This window comes from Uloborus diversus, chromosome 7 (assembly GCF_026930045.1).
Source record: "Uloborus diversus isolate 005 chromosome 7, Udiv.v.3.1, whole genome shotgun sequence".
In the NCBI taxonomy this organism is placed as follows: Eukaryota; Metazoa; Arthropoda; class Arachnida; order Araneae; family Uloboridae; genus Uloborus; species Uloborus diversus.
The window spans coordinates 114210262-114235819 of NC_072737.1; the positions used below are offsets into that span (position 1 = coordinate 114210262).

At 33.0% G+C, this 25558-nt stretch overlaps 1 protein-coding gene and 2 non-coding genes across 3 annotated transcripts in view; all 3 read left to right on the plus strand.

Annotated features, from left to right (window-relative positions):
• LOC129226068 (equilibrative nucleobase transporter 1-like) overlaps positions 1-25558 on the plus strand; it is a 130865-nt gene that overhangs the window by 62938 nt on the left and 42369 nt on the right. Inside the window, exon 2 of the mRNA XM_054860652.1 lies at positions 798-949. Within this exon, the coding sequence (XP_054716627.1) occupies positions 798-949 (152 nt within the window). The remainder of the gene's footprint in view (positions 1-797; positions 950-25558) is intronic.
• Positions 19301-19371, plus strand: Trnag-gcc (transfer RNA glycine (anticodon GCC)). Its single transcript has one exon. It is a non-coding gene; the product is annotated as a tRNA-Gly (tRNA).
• Trnag-ucc (transfer RNA glycine (anticodon UCC)) lies at positions 20316-20387 on the plus strand. The gene has a single exon. It is a non-coding gene; the product is annotated as a tRNA-Gly (tRNA).

Below are 25558 nucleotides of genomic sequence, written 5' to 3' on the forward strand. Positions count from 1 at the left end.
TTCCTGCGGCAGTAGACCGCTCCATTCGAACTATCGACAAAGTAGGCGCTGCTATAGGGGTACTACGAGTTTCACGTCGTTGGAAACGGGTTGTTACACAATCACTATATTAATGGGAAATAAACCTTGGTATCACGTATCACTTTTCAAGAAAAGTGTAAATAAATATGTTAAGGTTCCAACCCTCGTACACTCACTGGCCGATGAATTAGAAACCCAAGATCAATATTTTAGTGGACCACCTTTTGCACGGATAAATGCTCTGATTCGTTTGGGCATCGAGTCTACTAGCTTCTGGAGTACATTTACATCCAGAGAGTACCATACGTTGGCTATGCACCTTTTTAGATCTTGTAAATCAGATGGAAGAGGAGAGTGCTGTCGGATGCTTTTTTCCACCATATCTCACACATTTCCTATGGGGTTAAGATCTGGGCTATGCAATGTCCAGGAAAGGTGTTGGAAGTCAGACTGATGCTCAGCGAACCAATATTCAGCACTTCTGGCACAATGTATGGTTGCATTATCGTCCATAAAGTATCCGTTGCCAGCTGGATAAAAATGCAACATTGCAGGGTGCACTTGATCTGCCAGTATGTCTAGGTATCGCATGGTCGTTTGTTTTCCCTCGAGGAATAACAGGGCACCACTTCCATGCCAGCAGAACATGCTCCCTAAAACCAATCTGAAATATCAAAGGTTTCTAATTCACTGGCCAGTGAGTGTATATTCAACTGTTGTGCAACTGTAAAGATCACTGCACAACAACTAAATTTCTATTGATTATTTCATTTCAGGTAGAGCTTTCTGTAGAAGTCGGTTGCGTAGCCCAAGATAAAGTGCTGAACCTTGCCTACACGATCGGTATCTTCTGTGTCGGTTTCAGCGCCTTCATATGGGGCTTCCTCATCGACAGACTTGGCCTCAGAATCATCAGGCTGCTTCTCAAGTAAGTTGTCAAAACTCGATTTTTCGCATCTCTAATTTACGATCTGTTCCGTTTTCGAACCGCTCGGGTAGATCTGCAGAGTATTCCCTCCCTCAGAACAATGTAATTTTTCATTCCTTTTACGAAATAAAAACCGCATATATATATATATATATATATATATATATATATATATATATATATATATATATATATATATATATATATATATATATATATATATATATATATATATATATATATGAATTCTACAAATATCGATGTAGCTCTTTTCTGATGAATTCCAGGATGTAAGACTGGAAATCTTTGGGTATACAACCCAAATTCAATATAATAGAATAGTACTTCTCACTTTTTGGAAAAAAAATTATTCTAACCAAATATAAATGCAAATTAGGTATTTATATGAACGTGCCACCTTTCTTAGCCCTTAAAGTGTGCCTTTCATTTCAAATTTACTCAATTAGAAATAACCTTAAACAGAATAATCCAAAAGTTTATAGTGATGAAGGTTTTCATTGAGGCAAAAAATACGAATATTTAAATTAATGGGAGGAAAACACTTTAAAAAAAAAAAAAAAAAAAATTCAATATCAATACTCCAATGCATCACTTTTTGCTGAATTCAATGCTTTAATCCTTTCACACACGGATTCTACCACCTGTTTACATTAATAGTTTATGACACTGTTTCCATACCCTCTTCAATGCGGCAACGAGCCCAATTTTGTTGGCGGGCACCACGGCTTGAACAGTTTTCTTTAGATTTGACGGTACCACAAATTCTTGATCGTATTGAGATTGGTAGAGTTGCTTTATCAGTTCAATACCGAAATTCCTTCTTCTGTTTAAAATCTATGAGTCGATTTAGAGACATGACACGGAGTAGAATCTTGCTGAAAGATAAAATGTGTCACTAAATGTGTAACTGCTGTGCCTCAGATGAAGTATCATGCAGTATTATTGATAAATAGTGGAAGTCAGGCATTGTGTTATTTTAAGATATATATAATTTCCCAATTCCAGCAGCCCTCATGCACCCACAAACCAAAAAGGATGTGTCAAATTGTTGAGAACGTCTTACACAAGATTAACGTCAACCCAAATTTTTTGTTCACAGATATTTCAAAAAAAGATCATCACTGAATATAATACTTTTCTAACCTTTTTGCTCCTGTATGAGCTTCTCTTTGCTCTAGGAGAGTCGTGCACGTTTCTGCTTCATGTTTACATTTGATCTTACTTCGTAGATCCGCAATTAAAACTGCAGTTTATGCATCCGTTCAAGTGTAGGTTGCTTGGACAAGATAACTATACATTCTGTCTAACACTTATGGACAAAAGAAGAATTTTTCAACGATAACTTTGGACGATTTACTTTAATTTGGATTCATCTCTGCCATCATGTGTTACAATTTTTCTACCTTGTTTACTTCGGTTACTTTTTAGTTGGTCAGCCCTTCTATATTCCTTCAAAATCTTACAAACCATAGATTGCAAAACGTTGACTTGAATTGAATTGGATAGTTTTTTTCTAACTTTAAGAAATAATACAATATGTAACTTCGGTTTTTTTCTAATATCACCTTGACGACCCATTTTGAGCAAGGCTTTTAAAAGCGCGTACAATTATCCGGGCGCAGAGTTCCATACTTGTGACAAACTATAACAGATATGCAAATATTTTCGCTACTTTTTTAAATTGAATTGAATGATTAAATTATTCTAATATTTTGACCTATATAAAAAAATCTATCTCTTTTTCTAATTTGTTAATGATCTATTGTTAAACTAATATTTGAAAAGTTGTTTAAATTGATTTACCCATTCATAAATAACGAGTTTTACCCTTTTTAATTTGCATGCGTTCATTTTTCTCGACTCAGGGACAAGTTTTGTTTAAACAATTCGGGTATTCTATTATTTTGAATTTGGGTTGTATAACCTGTTTTGACTTCCGTTTTAGTTTCGGTTTTTCCCGAGAGAAAGAAATTGGTTGGAGAACGGTTAAGCTTATGAACTGAATTTTCCAGTGTCTGGGTTGGACGTATTTATTTATTTTTATATTTACAATTTCAAAGTAAAAGTGAAACGGCTACTAATATTGATAAAATTGAGTAACTTATCGTTTCAAAAATGTTACAAGCTGAAATTAAAAAGGACTTCAACGTGTGATGCATAAACAAGGATGATTAAAATAGTCGCGATCGTACTAATTTTATTGCAGCGTACGCTGATTTTTTGGCATAAAATTTTTGTTTTTAATACAACTTATCATTTAAACTCTTAGAATAAATGGTAATTAGTTTCAGGTGCTTTTCGGTTTTACGAAAGGTCGTTTTCACGAACGTTTTCCGTTGTGTCAAAGAATTGACTACTTTTATATTTTCCAAACCCTCGTTTTTCGAACTTTTCTGTGTCCCAAAGAGTTCTTAAAGTCAACCGTCAACTGTAAAAGTAGAAATAGGCTTACTGCTCTTAAAAATTATCTACTACAGTTTACACTACTTTTCTATTTCTCGAACCCTAGTTTTTTAAAACTTTTTCATGTTCCAAAGAGTAAAATCAATTGTAGAAGTAGAAGTAGGCTTTCTGCTCTTAAAAGGTCTCTATTCTAGCTTATACAACTTTTCAGTATTACGAACTTTCATTTTTACGAACTTTTTCGTTGTTTTCAAAGAGTTCTTAAAATCAAGTGTCAATTTTAGAAGAGGAAGAATGCTTTGAACTCTTAAAAGGTCCTTATTCTTAGCTGTACTACTTTTCTATTTCACGAACTTTAGTTTCTTCGAACTTTTGTGTTTCAAAGAGTTCTTAAAATCGAGCGTCAACTGTAGAAGTACGCTTTCAGCTCTTAAAAGTCATCTACATTATTTTGTGCTGCTTTTCCATTTTAAGAACTCTCGGTGTTTCGAACTTTTTTTGTGGTCCCAAAAAGTTCTTAAAATCGAGCGTCAACTGTGGAAGTAGAAGTAGACTTTCAACTCTTATCATAGGTGAAAAAATAACTAAAATCTTTTGATTAATTTTCTCACATTTTCACGGTACATTTATTATTCTTCGATGTTACAGTATTCCAAACATTTTTTTGAACGCAGCTCAATTACAACTTCTGAAATTCTCTATTCGCCATCTCACCATTCTCTTAGGACGGCGAATCTTTTTCTGTAAAATTCACCAAACCTTGTGACATGTGTAATGAGATTACGTACTAAGGACATTTTTTATTGCTGAGAGTGTCACACAATGCTTTGGAGTAAGCTTTTAATCCGATAATGAAATAATTCATTTTGTACTTGAGTTGACCCAATATTTCATGGTTTTGCTCTATAAAGCGCATCACTAACTTAATAAAAAAAAATAAGTTACGTTTACAAACTATCAATTTAAACCTTAAAATTGCGTTCAATTGATTTCCTTTTTTTTAGTTATTTAAACTTGAAATTTTGCAATACGCGTTTTATAGATGCTTTTTAGCTGTACTTTAGTGTTGCATTTCATTTTTCCTCTGTATAAGTATGTACAATACATATCAAAACGGCTTGAATGCTACGAATTTCATGATAGCTGGCATTTACTCAAAGAAAAAAAAAGAAACATATGTTGAAATGGAACGTAGGCTCACATGATTCTAGAATAAAGTTATTTTTTACTCTATTCAAAAAACATTTCTCTTTAAAAGAGACAACTTCAAAAAAAATTTATAATCGTGAAATCTTTTAATTATCAGTTATCATAATTCCTTTTCATTTTCTTCAGGTCGTACGAAGTTTTGATCAGGATTTTCGAAACAATCCTCCTTAATACGGTCATTATGCAAATGTTTGTTATTTGATTTAAGTTTAAAAGCTATTCTTGGGCATTCAAAAATATTTTGCTTGTTTTTCCTGTAAATGTAATTTGTAATTACAGCCTTTTACAGGTCAGTAGTTTGCACTTCTTATTGAGTTAATCGACTTTATTGAAAGCATTTGTCTTAAAACGCTTACTATTAATTATATGTTTTCTTTTGTCGTAAGCATGTATTTACTCCAAAAATTGATACTTTTTGAAAGTATTGCATAAAGCAGTAATATAGAACAAGTCGGATATTAATTGTATGCTAGATATGTAAAGTTTCATAACAGATGGCCCGTACAAATTTTATTATCGTAAAATAGTTAAATTAATGCTGATTATCATAGTATCATTAATATTATTAGGATCAGGTAGGGTACAATGAAGTCCATCAAAAACAAGTAAAAACTTTCTTTTTTCTTATGCGGATATGTTTTACAGATTTAAGAAATTTTTTTAGCTTCCTTTTTTATTTGTCAGCATTTCTTTAGTACAAAATGATAAAGCTTTTGATTTTACGTTTGACTACACGAAGTTTACTTTTCTCTTGTTACAGGTCAGTAGTTCGCACTTCTTAGTGAGTTAAGCGACTTTATTAAAAGCATATCTCTTAAAACGCTTACTACTAATTACATGTTTTCTTTTGTCGTAAACATGTATTTACTCCAAAAATTGATACTTTTTGGAAGAATTGAAAAAAGCAATAAAATAGATCAGGTCGGGTTTTGCTCGTGTGCTAGAGATGAAACATTTCTTAGCAAATTTCTCGCACGAAATTTTTACTGTTGCAAAATGGTTAAATTGATGCAAGTTATTATGATTATTAATATTAATTTTGTCAGATGGAGCAAAATGAAGTCTACCAAAAACAGGCAATAATTGCCAAACTTATTATTTTATTGTCATGTGGATATTTTTTACAGGTTTTAACATTATAAGAAATATTGCTACTTTTTTTTTGCGTAGCAGCATTCTTTCAGTATAAAATGATAACGCTTCTGATATTACGGCTGAATACGAAGTTTTCTTTTCTGCATCATGTTTATCACCAAAATTCCTACTTAATTCAATACACATACCATTCTCTTATTCATAAAACATAAATTATTATGTCTAGATAAAATGTGTTCAATATATTTTTTCGTTTTGAAGCAGTTTAAGTAATCTAGGGTAAAATTATCTTGTTTTTGGATTAGTTTGTGTATATTCCAAAGCATCATTTTAGATATTTCTCCTTCTTTTGCATAACAGACTTCATAGAAATCGACATCTCTCCTGCAGGTAAGGGAAGAACAAATTTTACTACAGTTATTCAGTAAAATTTGACATTTTGAATGTAAGAAAAACTTAAAAAAACATTTCAGGGGTAACATTAAAAAGAAAATCCAATTGTTTCGCCTCCAACATTTTTCACGATGTTCAATTTATATTTTTAATACAAAGCGATAAAATACGTTTGATTAAATCTTTGAGGAGTACTTTTGATTCTGAATGCATGAAATACGCTCGTGAGGCGTAAAATATATCTGCTTGTCGGTAATCCAGTGAAATCCCGTTACAGCGAATACCGGTACAACAAAATATCCGTTTAAACGAAATAAATATTTACTCCCAATTTAATTTCCATTGCATTATTTAAATTCTATTACAACGAAATTCCTGTTACAACGAACGAAAATTGCGGTCTCCTGAAGTTTGTTGTAACGGGATTTCACTGTATGAGTATAACAACATTATGCTATTAACTTTTGAAAAGAAAATTAAAGCAATTACAAAATATCGGTTTAAAGTCATCAATAATCGCGACCAAGCAGCTTTTTAGCAACGAAATGTTTCTTTTTTTTTCTTTGAACAAACATTACATAATTGATGACTAAAATCAATGAAGAAAGCAGCTTAAAGGAAAAAAAACCCGTAATAACTGAACCGTCTCTAATAGAATAAATGAGGCAAAAAGTAAGACAGAATAAGATTTTCCATTAACAGAAAAAAAAAAAAAAGAAAACTGATTTTTCGTGAGAATATCCCTAAAAGGTGAAAATATTATTAAAAGGCAACAAACGCCCGCCCTTAATATTTTCTCGGTAAAGTCTAAAGAGGAAATTAAATAAGCATGAAAGACGGATTAATGCGTCTTTAAAATATTGTTAAAAGCAAAAATAAGTTAAAACTGTATAAAATAATATTTTAAATGTTGAAATATTAAAAATTGGATTGAAGGGTTTGTAGATAGGGAAAATAAGTGTCGGTCTCTTGGTCTGTCTGCCCCTCCCCCCCCCCCCTCAATAGCTTTTGAATGAATTGTTCGATTTGGACAACCTTTTTTTTCCCGAAAGATCTCGGTTAGGACTCTTAATCCTCACTTTCCTATATTTCCCCTTTTGATTAGAACGATTTTTCGTTTCATTTTGAACAACTCAAAAAAACTTAACATAAGCGCCTTCGGAAAAATTAACTAATATAAAGCTCGATCTTAAAAGCGAATTTACTTCAAACAAACTATGCTGGGAAAAGCTCTTGATGAAGAACATATCCAGAAAAGTCTTTTTTAGATTTAAACAATTTTTTGTTCAGTTTCGAACCGTTCAAAAACTATTATCATTAGCACCTACAGGAAAAAAATAAGGTCAATAGAATTAGATCATGAACTTAAAGGTGGATTTATGTCAAACAAACTTTTTTGGGAAAAGCTCTTGATGAGGAATATGTGTAAAACAGTTTTTTTTTTTTTTTTTGTTTAGTTGCTTAAGGTTGTTTTTTGAACAATTAAAAAATTTGTAACACTACTGACAACTCGAAATATTATGTTTTGGCACTAAAAATTGAAAATGTTCGTAGATTCCGAATATATTCTCAATATTCGGTTTCAGAAGTAGGAAAAAAAAACCCATTCAAAACAGTATTTTGTAGATTTAACATTGACGCTAGTTAGAGATAAATATGTCAGAGATAAATATTGCTAAACAAATGTTTTTACCAGAACTGTGGAGTGCCGCCTGCCTTGTCTAGTGGTCAAAGAAGTCCGACTGAGACAGGAATGTCCGGGTTCGGATCCTGGTTCTGGCATGGACGTACTTTCTCTCTCTTGTCCTTTCTTTGTGTGAATGTGTTGTTATGATGTGAATATTTGCCTACCCTGTAAACGGATACCTATGGTATGTGTGTACTGTATGAGTCGGACTTCACACCAAATTACGGTACAGTTGGAAAAGTGAAGCAGCGCACCCCAAATTGCCAGGCTAGCTGGCACACGACAACAACAACAGAACTGTGGAGTCTCCGCAGCGTTGGCAGAAATATAGAATCGAGGAAGGGGGTGGGGGATGATTTACTCCGACTCCTTTATCCCACAATCCGTCTGACTCCGATTCCTGTGAACTTGTTTTTAGTAAAAGTTCAATTCTTTAGGTAAGAAACTGTAATGTGTAATTGAGGAATGCTTTAAAGCAGTTTGAAGTGTGATTACAAATTTTGAAAGAATTTGGTATGTTTCTAAAAAAAATGTATACATACATACTTTTACAACGCGAAATTTCGTCTTACGCGAGGAGTCTTGGAACGCTTCCCTCGCGTAAGTCGGGATTCGACTATTTTGTCAATGACTTATTTTACCCAAATAGGTCACTAGGGATAGGATAAAATAAGTCATGATTTAAATGCATTACTTTCACAATTAATTGAATAGCAATTTAATCCATTGATGCGAAAACAATCGGAATATAAATATTTCTAGAAAATAGCATTGAAGTCTGTGATACATTTCAGAATCAGGAATTACTCTCACTATTTGAGATGCATTAACCTTCAAAACTCCCCTCTCTCAGAAAACACAAAGGATTTTCACTTTCATTTTAAAATTTCATTGTACATTGTCATTCTAAGTTGTGCGAAAGAATAGTACATATGGAATGACATAGACCTTGGCCTTTCCCCCAAAAGTTCAACTTATATCCAACTGATTTTCTCCTAATAGCCCAAATAAGAGTTAAGAAAAAATGTTCTATCAACTTTGTTAAAAACACATGATCTATTTTTATGAGTTTTTTTGAGCTCACATTTTATAAAAGTATTGACCTTAATCATGTTTATTCTTTGTTTAACAAAATTATTTTTTTATGTAAATGAGGAAGTGATGGCTATCACAGCATTTCTTATTTGGATTATTTTGTTTGTAAAACATAAGAAAATTATGTTGATTAGAATTTATTTTATAACAGGAATAATTTAATTTTAATTCCATAACAAACAGAAGGATCGAACAGAAAGCTGCATTTTTAGTTTTGATGTTTAACTTTAATTATTTTGCCCTAGGACGTTTGTATATTCATGTATAAAAATACTGTCAGTAAAAGACTGCTCGTTAAAAGCGAGTTACGATCCCATAAAATTCACACTGTGCCAACCAAATATTTCTGATTTACTCGCTAAATCCGAGCTTCGTTAAATCGGGGCTCGTTATAAACTTGTCCGACTGAACTATATGCATACTTTAATATATGTTAGGCCTAATCTAATGTAAAACATGACCTATTTTGTCCAACACATATTTTTTAGCCCTAAAATAATAATTTTTGGTCTTTTACTTCCAAATTTTAGGAGATTATAGTGTTGAAAATGTGCTACGAAGTAGATAAAAAAAAAAATAGTCAGCACTTTTCTTAAGTGTTTTTGAGTCAAACGTTTTTATGATGAACACATTCACGCTTCTATTAACGAAAATATTACATTGCTAATGTCTGTAACTCTAAAGTAGAAGTTTCAGTTAACTTCTTTACTAATAATAAAGCAGTAAGTCTCTCTGTCGGGATCTCTGTTTGTCAGGATCTCTGTCTGTCAGCATCTCTGTGACGCGCATAGCGCCTAAACCGTTCCGCCGATTTTCATGAAACTTGGCACAAAGTTAGTTTGTAGCATGGGGGTATGCACCTCGAAAAGATTTTTCGGAAATTCGTTGTGGTTCTTTTTCTGTTCCAATTTTAAGAACAAAATTATCATAAGACGGACGAGTAAATTACGAAATTATCATAACGTGGAACCGTAACATGGGCACAAGCCAATTGGCGTGATACGCAATTATCATAACGTGGAACCGTAACATGGGTACAAGCCAATTGGCGAGAAAATTCATCACACATTATCTGTAAATATACAGGCGAACCAAAAGACCTTTTAATTTTTCTATTACGGGCAAAGCCGTGCGGGTACCACTAGTTGTAAATAAAGTGATGCTTGGTGTCAATGATACATAGGGAGAAGCAAGGGGATGTATGCACTGTAAAAACGATTCAGAAACGTTCCTCGAAAATATTAGGCAGCTGATGTGCCCAATTTCAGCCAGTAACATATCTCGCAAAAACCAGGAATGTTTTCCGCTAAAACTCAGTAACCTTCTTGAAATTATCCTGAGAAATCCAGAAATCTTCCTGTTTAAAGCCAGTCGTGTCTCTAGAACTTTAAAGCAATCTTAGGTAGGAATAATATAATAGCTCTGTAAGCAGTATTGCAATCATGGCCAAAGCTAAGCAAGAATTGCAAGTAATGATTGCAATTCTTGCAAAGTAGTACAAAGACTTTTTCGTTCCTTTTGGGAGCTTAAACAGTCCGGACAATCCGTAATTGAAACTAAGTCGATACACCTTATAAATACACTCAGTTAATCTTTAAATTGGGAGCTATAAGTATTTTTTTAAACAGAGAGACGATAAAGCACGCTACAATGCTGCTTGAATTTCTTGGTATTTTGTATCTTGTTCAATGTTTTGCTGAATTAAACAGAGAAATGTCTGCATTCCTGCAACTTGTAGCCATTCAGGAAACTTTTTGACAATGATACTTGATATTTCCGGGAAGTGGATAAAAACCGTTGAAATACCGAAACGTTACACGGAAATACACAGTAATGTTTCTGAAATTTTTTACAGTGTGTGCAATAATTAAAAAAAAATGCAAGTAGTAGTAAAACCTTTCCTCTGTTTTGGGGCAAGAGATGATACTAGTAGCCTTGCTAGGTTATGACACACAACATGATTTAGAAAGAAAATTCATAGAAAGCCTGCCTAGAATTTGAACGTTTAATGCGTTTTACTCGAAACTTTATATAGCCGCCCACTTATTACATTCTTTTGCTTCTCACTGCTTCAAATTTCTTTCTCAAGTGGTTATGCGACAAAAAGAGGTCATAAATAACTTTCTCTTCTGGATTTCAGTTAAGTTATTATTATTTTTATACTTCAGCGTTATCAGGGAAATAATATATATATTAGCCACATCACCCAAACAGGAAGCGGAAACTAGAACATCGATTGGCCTTGTTTCTGTTAAGTGAATGAAATAAGTGTTGTCAGTTGTAGCATACTTTTATCATATTAAGCTCTTATTGAAAGAAAAGATCAAAATCTATCATCACTGATAAGTTTCCGGTAGAAATAGAGAAGAATTTATGTCGATAAAAACTATAGTTAACTTCTTAATTTGAACAAGATTGGTTGTTTTAATATGCGAACTTTTCGTATTTTCTTGTGAAATTGAGCTTTCGAAATATATTTCTTCTTTTATTTTAATTGAATTACATTATGCTCCTTGACTGGAGAACATTCCAAAAGGATATTAAGCCGCAGACACTGAAGAATATAATAACACGCTTTGCATTATGAATGCCAGAGGATATAAAAAGCATGTTATGTACACTGTGCCACAACTGCTGCAGGGGACAGACAAAATACGTTTTAAACGGAGAATACACAGGGTAGGGTTTAATTTGCATAGGAGCATAACAGAAATACTTTAATTCTTCTTTGATGAAAGTTATAAGAATTGCCAAAAGCGGCCACAAAGTGGCAAACAATGAACACCATCCATAAATAAAACTATTACCAAAATCACGGAACAGTAATGCAGTAAAAAAAATTAATAAATGTAGATTTAACAAATTTGCTCCATCAAAGATTGCAACCAGGTTTTAAAACTAAATATCATAGTTGATGATTCGAAAAAATGTTTAAAACAATAACGATCAGAAGATACTCATACAACCACGCGCAAACCGGGGAATTCCACGGTAACAACACACGTATCAATTGTCACATAAAACACCCCACAAATAGTCTAAAAATGTTGCATTCTAGTTTCGTTGTATACAGAAAATGAATTCTTCTTCTATGTAATGCAATAAAATTTTGAAGATTTTCATAAGTTATTTAAATTTTCGTTTCTTCTCGGTAATTGTCGCGTATCAGAAGATACCTTTGTTACTGAACTTAAAAAGTATTATTTAAATAAATTTTCCGGAAGCCTTCAAAATTTATTACATCTCGTAAAATTAGTCTATGTTCTTCATATGGTTCATGCCTTGAAACAAGAATCCAACATTTTACGAGTCTTTGTACGGTGTTTTCTGCATCAATCGAAAAAGCTATTAAAATTGGAACTTCCCTCTTTGGCCAGTGACCCAATTATCGAAATCTTCTTGCTTTTGCAAATAGCAGAATTCAGTAGTAGTGATTTCATTTGCAATTATCCGTTGAATCCAAGAATTCATAAGATAGACATAAAGGAAAGTTTCGTGATGGTCACAACTAGTGATTGCGATACCGGCATACCGGTATCCTGAATACCGGTGTTTCGAGCCATTTTGCAGTTTCGTAGCACCGGTATTTGCCGAGGTAAAAATTACCGGTATTTTGGTTATAGCGTAAAAATAATAAAACTTTTTTTATAAAAGAATTTTCAGTGTTACTTACTAAATCTCTACTGTAATTTTAAATATACATCTTTTTCGATGGGACAATACCAAAATCAATCTATTGATGCAAACATTTGACTTCAAAAGCGTCAAATAAAAGAACATAAAAAAAAATAAATAAAAGTGTCGGAAAGATTATAAAATAATATTTTCATTACTAGGTGGGGTGATAAATCACATTTTTGTGCCCGATGTTTTTTTTTTCTTCCATTTCCTTGATGACTCACTTGAGCCCTTTGTGAAAGTTATTTTTGAGTGTAATAACGAATGTATTTGTGCTATTAACTACTTAAAACCATCAATTTATGCAAGTTCATATTTGCGTCTCAACTGTACTGAACTTTGAGAAAATCCTTTTTTTGTCAGTATCACAAATGGTAATTTGTTGTCGTCGGAACTGGTGTACTACCTTGTCTGCTGTTTAGTTGTAAAGTAGGCGATATACTTTTTTTTCCCGCTAACTATAAATAAGAAAAATACTGCACACACTACAAAGAAACACACAAACACAAAATGCATCCAAAACCAGTACGCAAGATACCGACTTATTTCATGATGAAGGGCAGGTGTACGGCACATTATTAACAGTACCACCGATCAGCTGGAATCCAGAAAGAGTATTTTCCACTGCCGGAAATCGGTGCACTAAAATGAGTTTCCATCTTATTAACAACTCAATAAATGCATTACATTTCTTACTATCTTTGATTTTTTAATGCGACATTTATACGCCAGGGGTGCCCACAGGGGAAGATTTTGGCGCAATTTGCGCCATCAAAATGGGGGGGGGGGGAGATTTTAAATTTATTTATTGATTCATTTTTAATTTTAATTATTAATTTTATTTTATTCTGTTTATATTTCATTTCGTCTGTTTATTTAGTTTGTATATGTGTCTATCATTGGCGTAGCACAGAACTTTTCTAATAAAATAATAATAATAATAATAACAATAAAAAGAAATAAATAAAAAAAATTTAAAATGTTGAAAAAAAAGTAAATAAAATTAAAAAATAAATAACTAGTTGTAAAAAAATAATTAAAATAATTTTAAAAAAAAACTAAAAATAAAAAAGGAAAAAAGTGTTGAGAAAATTTGGTGTGGGGGGGGGGGATTTGCGCCATTGAACTTGGGGGGGGGGGGATGGGCACCCCTGATTTGTTCCTTCATTTTATATTTTCACAACAAGTGTTCATAAATATTGCTATTTTTAAACAAAAATATGAAATATGGCCACAGAACAATGTGTTTCGATCACTTTTTGAGAAATCCCTAATACCGGTATTCCGGTATCACATTCGAAAAAATACCGAATACCGGTATGACATTTTTGGTCATGTATTGCAATCACTACTCACAACATACTAGTTTCTTTACAGAAGTATCGTTGCGACTAAAAAATATCTGGAGGCACCAAAAGATCTGCACACCTTTAACAACTAGAAATTCAAATGAACATTGCATTTCGTTATCAAATTACAGAATTGTCGTGCTTTCATTAAGTCATAACTTAATATTTAATGAAAAAATTAAAATAACTTATTATACTTCATATCATCTCTTAAAAACATGGAGAACATTTGTGCTGTTGTTGCAACAATGTTGCATTTGTTGCTTTCCGTCCCCAAAACTAGCTTAGATAAGCAAGCATTTATTATTTGTAAAACTTAATGATTTAAGCTTGGAATTAGCCTCGTATTCATTTAAAAAGATAATATTGTTTTGCCTCAACTTTAATGAATGCGTTCTGCAGCTTCAAGGAGCAATGTAAGAAATGGCAATCAAGCTTTTTCCAAACACAACTTTAAAGAAGCATAATTCAAACTTAATGTACTGAGGAAAGGGTAAACTTTAAAATACGTGCTTGCAATTGTTATTGCAAATTTGGGCCAAAAACAAACCGGATTTCTTTTCAATTTGCAGCCGGATTAAACGAATGAACTTCAACGTTTGATTTGTCATGATATTCAGCAGGCATGACAGTAAACATTTCAATTATGTTCTTATTAGTGTGACGACAAAATATCTTAAGTCACTTTTTTCAATCAACTTATGCGGGGAATTTTCAGTGTGAGAGGCGCAGTGGTTGAAATAAAATTACACTAAAAAAATAGAAAAAGTTATGTAAGCATAAAAAAAAGAAAAGAAAAGAATAGCACAAACTGAAGATGGGTTAAAATAAATTTTTAAAAAATATGAAAAGCTACAAAGGTAAAGCCAAGGGAACATTATTCAAAAATTGTTGCTTTATCGCAACCACTTTGACACGATGTCGTGTCTTAGCAGCATTTCAAATGAAACAACGCTGCTAAATCATATGACTCACAATATTTTAGCTGCTTTATCGCTAAAAATTGTCGTAATAAATTTAATAAAATTTTCTCATCTCTTTCTCATGAAGGATACATATCTAAAGAACTAAAGTAACTTTTATGGATTTATCATGATTATTTATAACATGTTTATCAGATTTTTTTCCCATTTAGTAATGTTTTCAAAATTTGTCTTTATTCGTAATATCGTCATGTTAATCTATATTGTTGTTGTGTAAAATTGCAACCAACATTTCACATTTTCATATTATTGTGTCTGTTATTAACGTCGCAAAATCGTAACTTTTTGCATGTGCATCAAATTTTATTATATAAATATTAAAATAAAACTCTTCAGAGACCCACTTGCTCAGATTTATCTGAGCTTTTAAAATCGATAAACCAAGAATTTGGTTGGCACGGGGATCTCTGAGGCTAATATTTGCTAACTCATATAAAGCATTCGATTGTACAACACTCCCTGAAGCGATCGGCACCGAAATAAATAAACACCACCTGCTTTCACTGATTTCCATCTCTCTACCGATGCTTGCTTGAATCCATGTCTTAACTAAGAGGCTTTAATATGTGTTTTTCAACGCATCAGTTTAGTTAATTCCAATCGTTTTCTTTATTTACTTTATTTATTTAATTATTAATGCTTGAACAGTGCAAAATATGGATGAAATTATAAAACGAAGTATAAATAATTCAATTAATTAATAGCAGATAAAGGGGACAGCAAAAGGGCCTATTATTTTTAGAAAATCGATATTTTATTCCATGTCGTTAAATGTCCTTGTCGGTGGCAGTCGGACTGATTTTGGAGCAAAGAAGTCAGAGTCAGAGTCGAGAGTTGAAGGTTTAAATTTCCAATCGATCTTTTTTCTTCAAAGTCTCTACCAGTGTTAGGGGTGTCGGAGTCAGAATCGGAGTCGGACTGATTTTCGGGTAAAGGAGTCGAAGTCGAAGGTTTTAAAATTTCTGGAGTCAGAGTCGATAGTTTTTCCTCGAACTCTGCGGTCCTGGATAAAACTGAGTTTAAATAATTGAATTAATAGCGGATAAATAGATCAGCAAAAACACCGCTTATTTTCAGAAAATCGATATTTTATCTTATGTCGTTAAATGTCCTTGTCAGTGGCGTTCCAGGTAAAAACTGAAAAGGAATCTTGAAAATGTTTTCATCTGTAATTGTTGCTCAAAATCATGCGTTCCATCTCAATTATGCTAGGGAAAAAAAACTATACAAAGCATCAAGTTTTCTCTAATTATTGTCATCTACTTAAATCATTCAATTGCGTGGTAGTCCTTGACGAATGTTTAAAAAAAGTTTACAGCTACTTATTTACATTTGAGTTGAAAGCATTCAAAAATGTCATTGATACTAATCACTGTGACGCAGCATTAGTGTCTACATGTGGATGTAGCATGTAAAATGTAAAGATAATTCGGTTCAGGTTTAAGGATTGATTGATTGAGGTCAAGTTCATTATGTGCGTCTTGTCGAAATCCAACTAATTTTCTAAATGCTGAGAGACTTTTTTTTTCCTTGGAAAAGGAAATCTTTTTCCTTCAGCTTTATTTGCAATGCTGCTTAAGCAGATTGATTTCAGCAAATCAGATTGCTTAAGGATTAGTGCTCCTTCAGGATTAAAGCAGAGCTGTTATTTGTGTTCATTTCCTTTTGAACATAAAATAAAGGTAAATGTTTATGACCTTTCATAATATGAAATAAAGATTCTTGAATTCAAAAAATAAGTTAAGCATCGGCATTTGGATTGAAAATATAGATTTTTCAAGGATTTTATTAATTAGCAATTCATGATGGAATATTTTAATCTTTTAAGTCTCTCTCTCTCTCCGAATCTAAAGGGTTGGGGTAGGGCAGTATTTAAGGGTTAGAAATGCGGTTACTACTTTGAAAATGTCCGGATTATCTCGTGTGAGGGGCCTCAAATTTTACCAGCACCTGGGCACCACTTTTGCATGATCGGGTCCTGCACGCTCAATGCACTCTCAATCTTCTTATAATACTTCATTAGAATGCAGCGTACGTGACAGCTGTCTTCTCGAGGTTGTCCAAACCACATAAAAACAAAGTCTTTCCTCACTCTAGTGCAAACATGAACAAACACCTTTTTATTACAACTGTGCAGTGGTTGGAAAAACTACATTTTTTTTGTAGCAAACTACAACTACAACTACTTTGTTACATATGTAGTTAACTACAGCTACAACTACTTTTTTTAAAATGTAACAACTACAAACTACTTCTGAAATGTAGTCTCTACTTTGCTATTAAAAAATAAGTAAATAAAGAGCATACATACACACTAGGGTGCCCCACCAAAAATGAAAGTCGATTTTTTAAGTCACATACTCTCTTATATTTTTCCTCTTATGTAAAACATGTGTTGTGAAAAAAAGTTTCATATAATTTGAACAACGGCAACCCGTGCCGACTTGCATCTGAAAGTGTAAACCAGCACTTGTATGCTAGGCCAGATCCAAAAAAAAAACTTTTTTTGGAGTGTCGAAATTTTTTTTGATAAAACGTTGCCCCTTTACCCCACACCCCACATGTACCAGAAAAACATTTATTCAAATTTCTAAAAAAAATTTAGTTATTTGTGGCCAAAGATGCACACTTGGCCGAAATTTTATAACTTTCTTCAAAAATTGATTTTTTTTTCTATTTATCTTTAAAAAAAAACATATAAATTCAAATATGTATATATATATATGAAGTTAAAAATTTTTTTGCAAACACATTTTCAGATCAACATTTGCAATAACAAAAAAATATATATTAATTCCAAATCTTTGAGTACAATGTGGGAGACTTAAATATTGCAGGAGAGCAAAAGTTTCTATTTAACGCTAATTGCCTACTTTACTATTTATTCTTTTCAGCTTTTATAATTTTGCAAAATTTACCTTATATTTTTAAAAGAATCGGAAAAAAATATATTTTTTGAATAAATTTATTAATTTTAGGTCAAGTGTGGGATACCTAAATGTTTTTAAATTTGAAGTTTTTGTGGTGCATGTGGGGTACAGATACAACGTTTTATCAACAGAAATTTCGAATTTCTAAAGAGAGTTTCTTTTTTTTTTTATAATTGGCCTAGCCCTACAAGCGCGGGTTCACACTTTCAGACGGAAGTCGGCACTGATTGCCGTTGTTCAAATTATATCAAACTTTCTTAAAAATTGTTTTGACGTAAAAGGAAAAATATAAGACGGTGTGCGCAACTTGAAAAATCAACGTTCGATTTTTTTGGGGCACATTAATACGCACACACAACGTTAGAGAATTGAACGAAAAAAGGTTTAGATTGATAAATTAGCTCATATAAACATGGATACTAGGGATTAATTAATTATTAATATTACTATTATTTCTTTTTCTTTTTTTCTTCCAAACATGTCCGTTATCATACTCTTATATACAATACTGTAATGCTCGTATTTATTGTATAAGCCAGCCAGAGGGCAGTTCAATATCATCCTCTTCTGCAACATTTCTATCAACATTTACAGCATTTCTACTACAACATTTTTTTATTTGGTGAATACTGTAAAAGCACTTATTTTCACGAGACTTTTATGTTCGTGATTTTCGCGTGCCCGTCGTAATCACGATAATTAGAGCCTCGAGAAACATTTCTGTTTTCCAACTTTCGGTGTATACAAAATTCACGAAATTTTTCCTCGCGAAATCATCGATAAATGGAATCAGTAATTTTCGCTAAAATGAATGCTTTTACACTATTGGAACAATAATCTCTGAAATCTAAAATGTTCACCCACAGCCAGAAGAAACAAAGGAGTTACTAAATTGGCGGTTATCGCTAATTCATATATTCTTCTTTTTAAGCCAAGCTCTATTCAATAGAAATATTGGTGAAATATGAAAAAAAAAAAAGGAAACGATGGCAAACAAACTAATGGTGTAAAAAAGATAGAACGTATGGCGTCAAAATTATATGCCTGAGGTTCGCTCGTATTTTTATGAATCTTATTTCTCATTTCATCCGTTGATGTACTTGTGTAAAATTTGCACCAGTCATTTGAACCTTGAATTTTTTTTTTTTTTTTTTTCAGTTTATATAAAAGTAGTTTCCAGAAATCGCTACAAACTACTATTTTTTGTACCGAACTGCTCGCTACACTACTTGTTTTAAAAATTTGTAAGTTACACTACAAACTACTAAAAAATGTAACTACTACAGCAGCGTCGCTACTTGTAGCGCGCTACTTCTAACCACTGCAACACTGTGATTGCAAATCTGCAAACTTATGTTTGAACTAGAAAAACGGCGGCGGAACTCAATATACTGAAACTTAGCTATACTGCAATACAAGAAAGTCTCCTTACCTATTTATCAACCTAGATACGACCGTGATCAATGGACCTTGGGTAGCCCATTTGTGAAAACGTTATTGATTCTGTCGCATCGGTGGTTCAGTGGTAGAATGCTCGCCTGCCACGCGGGCGGCCCGGGTTCGATTCCCGGCCGATGCACGTCATTTTTTTTGCTCCAGCAGAGTTATGTTCCAACAACCTGTCTAAGTTAACATGAATAACAGACAGGGCTAAATTAACTGTCAAGAAGACTAAGCATCATTACAAGGTAGACTCCAAAGACGTTTTGATTTCCTTAGAGCATGATTGTAATATTCTATTTCAGTTAATTGATTGGGAGGTTATTTTCCCGTAGCATCCGAAAGTGAAGCAAATGCGTGGCATTGCTTCAAAGCCTTAAAACAGAGACACTAGAATAGAAAAGTTTCGGATTCAGAGCCTAGTGGTTTTAAGTCTCTAAAACAGAGTAAAAGATAAAATGTATGAAAACATATAAAATATATTTAAAAAAATTAAATTTATTCGAGAAATAGCACTGAAAATGGAAAGAACTCAAGAGGAAAAAAAATAACTAATTATATAATCGCAAATAAATAGACTTTTGAGTAATTAAATATCCGTCCAACTAAAATAGCCTCAGAAATAAACTATGAATCAACGAAATCATGAGCACTGAACCCACTCCTAGTAGATCGCTGTGTAGCACCACTGCAACAACAATATCGCCTTTATTTCATTCAAGCATTCTCTCTCTCTTTTTTTTAAATGCAAAATTTAATGATATATTCACGCAAGAAAACTTCGTTACTTATTTGTGCATCTGAATATTTGTAATAACCATTTACTTCTGCACAGTACACTAATAAATTACTGGCATAACTGCAGATTAACCATTTACAAGTGTTGTGACTAATGCGATAACTACGCTTAGGCTTGATTAACCTTAACTGACGTTGACAAAGTATTGCTCGACGAAATTTTTTTTTTTCCTGTCGCAAGATCGTTTTGAGAAATTTTTCAACGCATTTACTAACTCGGACAGAAGAAGCGTTTGTGACCTATTTCACGTCTCGAAGATAGTTTCGGTTTTGTTTCCACGCGAAGCGTCGGTGGTATAACGGTTAGCATAGCTGCCTTCCAAGCAGTTGACCCGGGTTCGACTCCCGGCCGACGCAGCTTTTTTCTACTATTATTATTCAATTTTTTGTAAATTTTGGCTTTACTTGTAAAAATTTAGAGATGGGATCCAGAAAATGGATCCGTTAAGTGAGGGCAATTTTTGATAAAAATTTGTTGAGCCCTTCTTTACGAGTCACAAATTTCGTCATCATTTCACTTATTGATCAAACTAACCACAAATGAAGTCTATCGAACCTTAGTTGAGAGAAAGTAGAACTTAAAAAATTGTTACCGTTGTTAATACTAAGCTCTCGTACATATAAATCTTATTTTGTAGTAAGTTACCGCCCTAAGCCATGGCTAAGGCAGAAATACTTAAAATACAACGCCAGCTCAGTTATTTCATCCGAGGACTGCAGTTTCGTACTTCTTAGAACTCATCAGCCCGGAATAGGAATTCCTATTCCAGGCTGATGAATGCTAAAAAGCACGAAACTGCAATCCTTGGATGGCTGATGAGTGCTAAAAAGCACGAAACTGCAGTTCTCGGATGGAATAACTGGGCTGATGGTGTATTTTAAGCATATAAATCTTAGTCAAGTTGTAAATCCACACAGCCTAACCGCAATGGCGTTACAGTAATCGTTCTTAAAATATACATATATTGTCTTTTTTCCAGCACTGATTTTGAAAGGAGGGCACCAACATCAAATTGCGAGGAAAAAATAAAGAGAAATTAAATGTACAAAGTTGGTGTTAAGCAAATAAATTTCAAAACGGTAAAGAAAAAAGACTCCGATACAATTATACAGGTGCTCCGTTCTAACCTGCAAGACCTTCATTTTCGCAATCGTTAGTCCTAGGTGTATACTTCCAAGGGCAAAAATGTTCAAAATCAGATGCAGAGTTAAGGTATTGAAAGTTTGAAGCAAAAATAAAAATGAGTCAAAAAATACGAAATTTAACTTTTTATACGGGCTTCACGTCCCCTAACTTATATTTATTCAAATAATCTCCATTTAAAGATATTACTAACACAAAAAACTTGACATTTGTGCTACCAAAACTCAGGGAGATATTCCAGTTGAAAGTTTTAAGGGACCATACAAAAGGTGAGATTGGAACTTACCGCCCTTTCAGAAGAATAACAGGTCGTCTGAGTAAGAAAAACAAGGTGTTTCTATTTTTCATTGCTATTCAAAAATAAATGCAAATGTTATGTCGTGACACGCAGAAACACACGACAAAACCTCGAACAATTTAAAAAACCACACTCTATTCACACGTATACTTTAAAACACATGTTAACTGCTATATTTTCCCCCAAAAGGTGTTATTGACGGCGAGTGGAAAGTGGTCTAAGTCACAAAACGCTGCGTTTTATATTGGTCGTACTAATTTCAAACTTTTTGTGCTGGAATTGTTTTTCAATAGAGATTATTTCCCTAAATATATGTTAAGGAACATGGGGCCCGTATAAAAAGTTAAATTTTGTATTTTTTGACTTATTTTTATTTTTACTTCAAACTTTTAATACCTTAACTCTGCATCTGATTTTGAACCTTTTTTGCAATTGGAAGTATACATCTAGAACTAACGGTTGCAAAAATAAAGATCTTGCAGGTTAAAACGGAACACCCTGTATAAAAAATCAACTTTAAAAACGACGAAAAAGAATGCCACAAATTCGAATGAACGTGTGTGTTAATGGGTAATGAGACATCTTCATTTCAAGAAAATGGATCTATGTGAGGAAAATGTATAGTGTGGCTTTGATAGATAGAGCCGTGACCTTGACAATGTTTACTTCTTTTCAGGGTAATTGAGAAGAGTGTTGGCACTGAGTTAATTAGGGTCACCTTTGTAGTAGTTTTGCGAATGTATTCCAACTCAAATTCGTGCCAATAACATGCTCCTCTTTCACTGAACTCCCCAAAAAGAAATAAACTTGATCAAGGATATGGCGCGACTGATCAGAGTCACACTATAGCTTGTTTGCCTTACGTAGCTCCATTTTCTTTGAAAGAAGAAATTGAATCTGGGTACGTTTGAGAGACTCGCATGTAATTTTTTTTCCAAAACAATTCTTAAACTTATGTTGCTGTTTGATGATGACATTTGATGATGATTTAGAGTCTCTTCAACTGAGGTTTAAAAGAATTGAAGTTCTGAAAAGAAGATTACAACGCTTTTCAGTAGTGTTGGGGGCGGGAGAAATTCAGAAGGTGCCCTTCCCAAAAAATCCTTTCAAATCGTCTTAAATATACGCTTGTAAGTCCCAGCATTGATAGCGAAAGCGGAGGATGGGATTTCCGTTCACGCACTCGTCAGCTGCGATTTTTGGAAATTGAAGTTCTATAAACGCAGTTTTAGAGGATCTTTGAAGATGTTAGTGGGGTGCTCCCTCCACAGTAAGTTCTTCAAAGCAGAAATCTTAAAAACGCAATTGTAAGCAATTGTGGTAATGTTAAAAGAAGGGATTGTATGACTTTTCACTATTCTTTAAATCCTTCTCTCTCTTTCTCTTTTATCTTTTCTTTTGTTAGAAACACATTCCTACGGCTCATGTGTTTCTCTCTACTTTCCTTTGACTTCCGACATAATATTTTCATTAAAAAAAAGAGAGATATATATAAATATATCAGAAGCTCCTATTCAGCCATCATAGTCATTTATCCATTGATATATTTTATTTTTAAATATGACTTGCCATCGGTACTGAATGATTTAAAAATGTTTGAAGCCTACATTTCCGTCGTCTTTAGTAAAGTGTTTCCATCGGCCATCGGCCATTTGAAACAAAAAATAATCGGCTATCGGCCGACTTTGTACAATCGGCCAACAATCGGCATCGGGCCATCGACCAAAAATTGCCATCGGTCAAGCCCCAATAGATATGCATATATGGAAAACACTTTTGCATGAAATGTGCGTCGGTTGTATGTCTTCAATCATGTGTAATACAAAGAATACACATTAACACATCAAACATTTTGGGGAGAGAGGTCAGACACTAAACAAATCGAAGACAATAGCGAAATTTCGTTTCCCAAATTCTCATATTCTCTAAAGTTTGCTTTCTTTAAAATTTTTCTTTTGGATGTCATAGAAAAAAGTTCAGACTTTCAGAAGAGGACAACCAATCTCCTATTTCATTTTACAGCATTCGTAGCATATAACACTATAGTTGGAGCAAACCTAACCTGGCAGCGTCGTAACGCTATGATTAGGTCTGCGCAGCCTTCACAGTGCTGTCAGGTTAGGCTTGCAAAAATCAGGGAAGCATTTGTACCGTTTTTCTCAGTCATTCCGTGTTAAACCACCAAGGCATTCAACTAGACCATTTACGATTTTCGTGAAACTTTTAGAAATCTTGCTCTTTAACGACTTAAATTTGTGTAAGATTTTCAAAAAAAAAAAAAGTAATTAATTTTTAAATTCGTTATTTCTTTTAAATTATTACAGTGCTTTAGTATGTTATAACTGAAGTATGTAAGAAATAAAAACATTATGCGTAAAAACTAATAATTTGTACGTGTTGCGGGTGGGACCATGACGTGACATCAGTAACACATACGAATATTTTTTTTATTCAAAAAATTGTTTTAGAAAACTGATAGGGTTGGTTGGGGTAAGTGGGACCCCTTTTGAGAATAGATCTTTTTTGAAACCTTATACAAAAGTTTAGAAACAAAAAAACTGAAACTCAATTGTCTCATTTTATCTTGGACATCATTAATTAAAAAAAGTTCATAATTATTTTCTAAAATAATAGTAAAGATATTCTTAACGATAATATTTTGTAAAAAATCGGATGGGTGTCCCAATTACCCCATAGTAACGGTAAATGGGTCACCCCCCTTTTATTTAAATTTAAATGAAGCATATCTAAAAAAAGGGGTTAGGGGGTCTTACAAGATATATATGTAAATTTTTAGTGTGAATTATTTTTTTGTAAATGTGTCCATTTATGAGATATTTACTGTCTTTTAAATCTGGATCACGGAAAATTTTAAAACAAAAAACAAAACAATTTCAATTGTGAAATTTACTAAAAGCCTATATGTATATATTTTGCTTTTACATATAAAGGTAAGTTTAATGAACGTATCAACGTTGATTAAGACCAATTTTGGTCAATTAGCCAAAACTATAAGTTAAAAAAAGAAATTGGAAACACTAAATGACTGCGTCTATGTAAAGTTGGGGCTAAGAAAGAACCATTATTACTTCATCTTCAGAAATTATTCCAACATCACTGCCCACGCCAATAAAAAGTGTCAATATTTCAATTCGTTCTTGCAAATTCAACAGTATTTTCTGATTTATATCATGAACTTCCACCATTAGATCTACTTTATGGTTTACTTTGATGTAAGTTTAATAAACGCATAATTACCAGCTGTAGCAGTTTTTGTAGCTGAACTATCATCTCCTACTAGGTCATCATAGTTGTCTTGTATTTCTCGAATACAAATATTTAATCTGAGTTGCTTTTGTTTTTGAAATCCCCATTATTGTAGGCGGACCCACTTACCCCCTATAGCAAAGATGTACGGGGTAAGTGGGACCCCTCCTCTGAAACACTTATTGATAACATTTTATACAAAAACTCTTGCTTATGTATGAACTTTAAGTTAAACTATACGTAAAAAAATAACTATCATAAAAAAATAATAAAAACTAACCTGGAAACACTTTTTTGAAAAATGATGCTTGAATTCGCAAAAAATTCTTTTTCAGAAATTTTTTTGACTAAGTGTTATGACCTAGAAAACAAATTCCAGGAAGCCCAAATATTTGCAAAACCAATCACTGCGATGAAATTTAACGTGATCAGTGCAAAAATGTTTGAAAAATTTATCTGTATTTCAGTTTTAGGGGGGGGGGTGACAAACTTACCCCAGTGACCCACTTCCCCCAACCAACCCTACATTATATTATGGTAATAATGGTTCCTTGTATTTAAATATATAGAGATAAAAAGCCTAAGTTTAAAATTCAGAATATAAAGTGCAATATATATATATATTCATCAGATGACCGTTCATTTAACTCGTTCATTTGAACGACTTCGTTCATTTAAAAAGTCACAAGCGATCTCTTTGCACGACATACTCACGTACATTCGAAATGTTTCATTAAATCAGCAACATTCTTTGAAGGAAAAATACCCGAAATTATCTAAAGTAGGAAAATATGGCTATGAAAAATGAATTTAAAAAAA